General features: G+C 35.4%; 1 protein-coding gene across 5 annotated transcripts in view; it reads right to left on the bottom strand.

Annotated features, from left to right (window-relative positions):
* The window catches only part of LOC116852496 (protein TANC2), a 160,954-nt gene that overhangs the window by 36,140 nt on the left and 116,163 nt on the right, over positions 1 to 8,651 (bottom strand). For all 5 annotated transcript variants that reach the window (XM_032832940.1, XM_032832941.1, XM_032832945.1 and 2 more), the window contains one exon: positions 2,265 to 2,638. In XM_032832940.1, the coding sequence (XP_032688831.1) occupies positions 2,265 to 2,638 (374 nt within the window). The remainder of the gene's footprint in view (positions 1 to 2,264; positions 2,639 to 8,651) is intronic.

The raw sequence follows: 8,651 nt of genomic DNA, 5'->3' as shown, positions 1-8,651 counted from the left end.
GACTGATTGACAGAATGAATACCATTGTACCGAGTGCATCTTCGTCTTCTTTGTTACCCACTCGTTCATATAGCATCTTTCCATATTTGGGGATGATTTCTGATAGACTCAGTAAGATTTTTAAAAAATTTAATAATGTTCAAAGTTTCTGTATTATGAACAAACTTTCAGATTTAGTTCGTGTTCATAAAGACACATTACCTCTGAATCTTCATAATAATGTTGTGAACAAGTTGGAGTGCAATGACTGTGACTCGTCTTATATTGATCAAACAAGCAGAAAGCTTTCTACTCATGTATCTGAGCATAAACGTTTACCTAGGAACCTTACATCACAGCTCTCTGTTGTCCAGGAGCATCGTGTTAAGTGCGACCATGAATTTAGATGGGATAGTGTAAAAATTTTACATAAAGAACGCCTATTTTATAAAAAGATGATTGCGGAGATGATTTTTATTAAAATGCAGACACACGGACTAAATTCTCAGACTGATACTGAGAATTTGGGAAAATGTTATAATACGTTGCTTGGTTTGACTTGAATTGTTTTTCGTTTGTAATTCGTACCAAGTAAATATAAACACATAATTCTGTGCTGTTTGCGGCATTCGGAAGTACACGTTCATTAGCTTGACATCTCCCTGGAACTCTACTATCTATTATTGAGGTATTTATAATTATTTTTTCCTCATACTTTGTTTGGTTACTCTATCTCAATACGTTTTTTAGATAATTACACCACAGCACCTTAGTACGTGCGATGGAGTGACCAATCTTATAATAAGTTACTAATGTCTTCCAGGGAGAAATTTTCTTTGTCTTATTGACTATTTGTAATTATTTACGATGCTTCCGATTCCCGTAAGCAAAACTTGCAGCGACAACTTTTGTAACAACCTTTGTAATACCGATTATTGCGACTTTTACATTTTGTGATACTTAAATATAATTCGTTTTCAACTTGTAATCACTGAAGAGGGTCTGCGAAATTAGATTGAAACGCGTTTTATGATTAATAAATTTCTTCTCATTGTAAGATTGGGTCACCATTTTTTAATAGTTTTAATAGCACTATTCAACCTGTGCTTGAACTCTTATTGTCCTTTACGTTATATTGATGATACTCAAGAAGAGTTTTTTTATTTCTTTTAGTACATAAACTGCCAATAACTATATTTGAGGTGGTAATAATTGTGATCTTGTTTCTTTAATTTTATAGATTTATAACATAAATGTATATAACATTTTCCTAAAAATGCATACACATATATTTTCCTTTAACCTCTAATTACAACCTATTAAAAACCCAATAACTAAAAACATAATCTTTCCGAAATTATAACCCAATTAATAGATTTATGTACTTAATGTGCCAATGTACTAATATTAGGGTAAAAGCTATAGCTCTTACCTTAATATTAGTACATTAAGCACATAAATCTAAGATAAATTGTAAGAAAGATCATTATAATAATATGCTAAAAAGTATAGGAAAAAAGACAAATTTTCTAAATAAGATAGGTGATAACGTAGCGGCATATACTAGATGTATTGCGTACAAATAAATCATAGTATTCCCTTCGAAAACTATGCGACTTTATTAATTAATATGGATAAAACATAGCTGAATAAGTTGTAAGTAGCGCAGAACCGAGCCATGAAAGTCATATTATAATACAAGAGACACACTAAAGAGGAATGCATGCTACAGTTTATATCCGTAAAATAAAGATTATATTATGACAAACAATAATGTTTGTTTTAAGATAATAATTTACTTATTTTTATTTTTATATTTATTTCCGAGATAGTAAATGGATAGCTACTAAATAAATTAAAAAATAAGATAGAAATAGTGAGTGATGTAAGTGGAAGGCAAACACGACAAGCTGGTAATATTGCAATATAATTTCGCCGGACAAGTAGTGCGCAAAAAAGTACCTACAAACGAGTAAAAATGTATAACACTTTAAAAGTAGCTACAGTAGATTACAGTAGATTAATAATTATACATATTCCTCTAATTGTGTATGCAGATTAACTAGAAGGAACGTTGAGGAAGAATTTCATATTTTTATATTATCATTTGCATTTAGAAATTGCGATATGTGTTTGTGCGCGCGCGTATGTATGTGCATGTGTGACAATAAAAACAGTAGTATTATCTTTCGTTATAATAACAGGAAAGGTAAATCTTTAGGAAAAAAAAGCAAAGATTTGTCGTGTCGTTTCCTTTTCCGATAATTGTAATAAAATTCGCTTACGTGAATAACTCGCGATGGTAGATTAGCCCTAGTGGTGATCTTTGTGCGTGGCCTGGGGCTCCCGCAGAGAGAGTTGACCGTCGATGACTCGTCGAGCCAGCCGTCCGTAGGCGCGAAGATGGACAACGGAGCCGAGGAGGCGGCGAACTCGTCCCCGAACGGCTCCTCGAACCCGTCGCCATCGTTGAGATCGGTGCCGCGCAGACAGAGCGGACAGGCTTCGCTGCGAAAGAGGCAGGAGTAGCAACGTTCGTGTCCGCAGGAGTCGATCAGACGACGCTTCTTGCCCTTGTCGAACGGCATCTCGCATGACGGACAAGTGGAACCGCCCAGCATTCCCGTTGACTCGACCAACGCTCGTATCTGCGCCAAATCTGTGAAACCACCAGATGTTACAATTTTATCCTCTAATTTATAATTCGTGCAGAGGAAACGAAATTCGCGCGGGACTCGTTTTCTCGTCCATCCTCGATTATACGAGTCATCTGAGTGTGTACATTTGCAAATGTGAATGTCAACGCGAAGCATGAATTTAACTAACGACTTCCGTGAATCAGAATTACATCGAGTCAGTGTGCTACTTTAGAAAAGCCGGTGGCCGTTTGACAGTAGACCTATCTGTCATCCGCGAACAACTCGCTCAGATCTTGGTATCTCGGTAAAGGAGAGACACGACATCGCGTGCTCGTCGAAGCACGGCGAAGCAGCGTTCGTTCATCGATAATACGCGAATAAGTTGAATGAAACTCGCGAATCGAAGGCGCCATGTACTCGAAGCGTTCTAGAAAGTGAGGTCAAGAGGAGACCTCACGCGCCCCTCTCGATCCTTCACGTATATGCAAGTATACATGTTGCAAGTATGCAAGTGTACACGTCGTTTATGCACTACATGCAGCACATGCACTACATGCTCTCGCTTTATCACTATATCGTCTTCTCCTTATTACGCTTGTTCCGTCTTAGCTAACGATTTTGACATTGCGTTAATCCACGTGAACTCGCCGGTATACCTGGCGAGAAACGCCCGGGGATTCAAATCTGTCTATTTCGAACGTGCTCTATGATTTCCAATCTGCTCGACATAATCACGATGTAAGTCTATGTAAGTATAAGAATGACGCATTTACTGTAACTGTGATCTTAGGAATATATAGAGAACCACCTCTCTTTCTCTTTTTTTTTTTTCTATTGTCGTTTATCACGACAATGATTCAACAGTTGCAAGAATTGATTGAAGAAATCAGGAAGATGACTTAAAGATGCTTCTTTTAATTAGCATTCGTACGTACAGTAATTGCCAATTTGAAATGCCAGGGATATCCCGCGTCGTTAAATTGCGTCGTTAATTTAGATTGTTCCAATTTTTTAGTAAACTACTTGATAAATAAATCATACATATGTCTTCGTTTTTTCTTCAAATTAGACAGAGACAGACACATGATCTAACTGTTAGGTAGCTTACCAAGAGATTAGAACAATCAACCTTTAATTAAGCGTTAATTCAAAATAGAAATAAATTGAAAGCGCGCAAACAGGCCCATACGTGGCGCGCTTAACCCTTAGCTGGCACACTGGAGTCTTTGAAGTCCCAACTTAATTCACCTCCAATTTATCTCCCCTCTATAATACGAAAATGGTGCTTGTGTCATCATCTATTGTTTGTCCAAGGAACCCTCTTTCTCCTGGATTACTTAACGTAATTCTAAAAGCGTCAGTCTAGCTGTGGTATTCAAGTGAAACGGAGTCATCAGAGATCCCAGTGTACCAGCTATAATTATTCGAAGAATTTTTTTCTGAATTTTTTCCCATTGATGTTTGTCATCAGGGCTTAGAAAAAGGTAAATATATAATATTGTAGGGAAAAAGATAAATATATAATATTGTAGGGCATTTAATTTTTTTTCAAGAGTATCATATTATTCCAGTTTTATTAGATGACGTATCAGTTATGGCTGCGGCCCATATGCTGCAGCTACTCGAGGAAGATCGTGAGAATAATTTTTGTACATTAATCAAGTAAAATTTACTCATATCTAATAAATAAACAAATATACTTTGAAAAAATAAATAGTATTGTATATACTTTTTTAACTGAAATTCGTCTTTTCAACTCTCCAAATAAATACCTTTTTTGAAACGGCCACTATCAAACTATTTTTTTCCTTAAAGTGTTATATCTCAATAGTGTCAAGTTAAATTTTTATCTCTTAATATGAAAAAATAAAAGAGTTATCAATTTTTTAGTGAAAATAGTCATTTTTTCGTTTTTTTCGAATTTTTTTCATACTCAGTATTACATTTTATCAAAATAACCTATGATATCTTTTAAGTCGATATTTAAAAACTATTTTGAAATTTTTTAAAGTGAAAAAAATTAATAGCTTCCACACAGCAAGCATTTTAGTGTTTGGAGTCTCAAACGGCCCAGTGTACCAGCTATGTGGCTGTGGTGAAATGTGCCAGCTAAGAGTTAATCGCTAGATCTAGCAGGAAAACCATTTACATAAAACGTTTTTATTCATTTTAGCTTGGTATTTTAGATAATTATTTACGATAAGGACACTTCGCCGATAACCTGGATCTCCCCTCCTAGACACACATTGTCAAATATATGATCCAGAGTAACAATTAAAAAGTTTCAGACATCGCTCTTTGTTCATTAAAAAGTTATAAGAACAAAAAAAATCTAAAAATTATATTTTGGAAGAGACGTGTTGTGTAGAATAACACAAATATGTATTACGGTTGAAGATAATATATATATAAATAAAACTCGAAAGCTGAATCTGTTGTGTATTGTCAGTATTCCCTCTTCTCTCTCTCCAAGTACTCGTCACTTAGACAATATGCGTCTGTATGAATTTCTCGCGATTTACGATAATGAAGAAATTATTCTAAATTTTCTCTCTGGTCGAGAAATATCGCAAATGAAATTAGCTGCTCAAATTGTAAATCAAGAGTGAAATTTACACGAAATTTAAATAAATTGATATATCATTATCACAATACAGGGTGACCCATTTTAATCTATAATTCCGAATATCTCCTAAACTACCAGTTCTACGGGAAAATAGTTGCGACAAAAAATGTTCAGGACAGAAGGGTTCACAAACCTGTGCTAATGACCTTGACCTTGAGATGACCTTTCGAAGTTATTTGAAGGTTAAGGTCTTTTTTTTTCAATGGGAACCCCTATTTTTGACCCCGGATTTGGAAAGAACAGGAAATTTTACGTTCAAAATGATATTTTGAAAATTTTTTATATGACCTTCAAAGGTCAAATAAAGGTCAAATGTCTAAAAATGGCTGTAGAGCTGTTTTTCTGAGTGATTATGGTTTTTTAGGATTGACAAGCGTTGGAGGAACTTTAAAAAGTAAGTGTGATACGCTATGACCTTCTTGACCTTTAAGTTAACTATGAAGGTCATTTGAAGGTCGAGGTGATTATTTGAAATAGGAATCCCTATTTTTGACGTTGGATTTGAAAAAGCAGGAAATTAACGTGAGTAAAGACACGTCTTCGCGATTTTCATCGCTTGTGTAAAATCCACCACACAAGGTGAAAATCGCTTTCTTGCACACTCATTGGAGTGAGATATTCTTCTTACTTTTGGCGTTACCCAGAAGCAACGACGTGGACGTAGTAAGTACTGTTTCCTTTGGGGTGCTTGATTCCCGTGAGTCCCCTTGCCTCTCACGTTTGGGGTGCTTGATTCCCGTGAGTCCCCTTGTCTCTCACTATTACAGTACTTACTACGTCCACGTCGTTGTTTCTGGGTAACGCCAAAAGTAAAAAAAATATCTCACTCCAATGAGCGTGCAAAAAAGCGATTTTCACCTTGTGTGGTGGATTTCACACGAGCGATGAAAATCGCGAAGACGTGTTTTTACTCACGTTAATTTCCTGCTTTTTCAAATCCAACGTCAAAAATAGAGATTCCTATTTCAAATAATCACCTCGACCTCCAAATGACCTTCATAGTTAACTTAAAGGTCAAGAATGTCATAGCGTATCACATTTACTTTTTAAAGTTCCTCCAACGCTTGTCAATCCTAAAAAACCATAATCACTCAGAAAAACAGCTCTACAGCCATTTTTAGACATTTGACCTTTATTTGACCTTTGAAGGTCATATAAAAAATTTTAAAATATCATTTTAAACGTAAAATTTCCTGTTCTTTCCAAATCCGGGTTAAAAATAGGGGTTCCCATTGAAAAAAAAGACTTTGGCCTTCAAATAACCTTGAAAGGTCATCTCAAGGTCAAGGTCATTGGCACAGGTTTGTGAACCCTTCTGCCCTGAACATTTTTTGTCGCAACTATTTTCCCGTAGAACGGGTAGTTTAGGAGATATTCGGAATTATAGATTAAAATGGGTCACCCTGTATATTATAAAAAGATTAACAAAACGAAAAGATATAAACGTAAAGTAGTGTAATTTTAAAATCAGTCCTTTGTGCAACATGGTTTGCTTAAAGTCGACTTCCACTCTAAACTGTATATCGGCTTGTGGCTTAAGGTAAACGTCCTAGTGATTGAACGAACCAATAATTGAATTACTAATAATATACTTATGTTTGTTAAGATGCTTATCAATAAAACATATCAATAAAACATATCAAATATCAATGAAACAAAATTACAAAGTAACTAAATATTTCTTTTCATTTATTATATTGTTTTGAATATATTGAAAAGCATTACAACAAAGAAAAATACAAAACCAATATGTCAATCATTGGGGCATGTATGTTCGATTACTGGGACGTTTACCTTACTATCTTATATTTTTCTCGACAATGTTTTTAAAGCAAAAATTAGAAACTTTATCGAAGACATCAATAGGCTAGACACACTTTTGTTAAGAAGTAAAATCTGTTGCCTCATTAAATTGATGAGTCTATCATATACTAAAAATATAAATATAAATTAGCATAAAAAATTAAAAAGTACATTTTTTATGATCAACAAGACTTGGAAATTTGTCTAGTAGCATGTTGAAATGTGTGTTCACAAACTGTGATAAATAGAGAAACTCTTTACGTTTTTTTAAATTTCTTTTGTTCATAACTTTTTAATAAACAGCGACCAATGACTACAAGTTTTTAAAGATTATTCAGAACATTGATTTCGACAATATATGTCAATGTCAAAATCATCGGTGAGGTGTCTTCTCATAAAACTGTAAAAACAAGTGTGTTACATTAACACATTTTACGTGTGTAATCCGTGTAGTCGTTTTTGACACGCTTGCATGTGTGTAAATATGCAATACATAAGTGTGTAGATTTGCAAGAAACGTATAGGTATAACACACGAAAAATATGTTCTATAGACACGTATGATTCGTGTTGTGCTAGCTGAATGCATATATGTGTACGACTTATGTATGTATTATATTAGGACATATTAAATGTAGTGATGGAAAACGCTGTGGCGGTCGGGACTTGCGTCTTCTTTTCGATCCGGAGAGAGAAAAACACCCAAAGCGCGATTTGCTGCTAGCTATGGGACTCGAACCTGGGTCTTTCGCTTGCCGGGCGCTGCACTAAACCACTGAGCTATCTGACGTTTTATGCTCACGACACTTTCTTTCCCATATAACATCGTAGACATTACATAAATTGCTTAGATAATAAAAATATGATAAATAATATAATAATAATAAAATAATATAATAATAATAATGTTGGGAGTGTGAATAAGTTTTCGCCGTTTTTTTGTGAAAATAAATCCTTTATTTAAAAAGAATAATAAAAAAACAAGTCAATTAAAGTATTGCCCATCGCTGGAGACTACTTGTTCCCATCTTTCTGGCAGCATTTGAATTCCACGTCGAAAAAACGACACTTCTTTTGCGGCTCTCCACGAATTGATCCATTTTTTCGTTTCTTCATACGAAGTGAAGTGCTGCTCAGCCAGGCCGTTAGTCATCGATCGAAATAAATAGTAATCAGAAGGCGCAATGTCTGGAGAGTACGGCGGGTGGGGTAGGACTTCCCATTTCAGCGTTTCCAGGTATGTTTTGATCGGTGACGCGACATGTGGCCGAGCGTTATCATGCAGCAAAATCACCTTATCGTGTCTTTGCTCATATTACGGCCGTTTTTCTTTCAATGCTCGGCTTAAACGCATCAATTGTCGTCGATAGAGATCTCCTGTGATGGTTTGGTTGGGTTGGAGCAGCTCGTAATACACTACCCCCAGCTGATCCCACCAAATGCAGAGCATGAGCTTAGAACCGTGGATATTTCGCTTTGGCGTTGATGCTATTGCTTCGCCGAGCTTAACCCACGATTTTTTACGCTTGGGATTACTGTAATATATCCACTTTTCATCACCAATCACAATACGATGTAAGAAACCTTTCCTTTTTTGTCGTTGAA

This window comes from Odontomachus brunneus, unplaced genomic scaffold (genome assembly GCF_010583005.1).
Source record: "Odontomachus brunneus isolate Ranch 3 - 2012 unplaced genomic scaffold, Obru_v1 Obru_scaffold_230, whole genome shotgun sequence".
Lineage (NCBI taxonomy): Eukaryota > Metazoa > Arthropoda > Insecta > Hymenoptera > Formicidae > Odontomachus > Odontomachus brunneus.
This window is presented reverse-complemented; position numbering and strand designations above follow the sequence as displayed.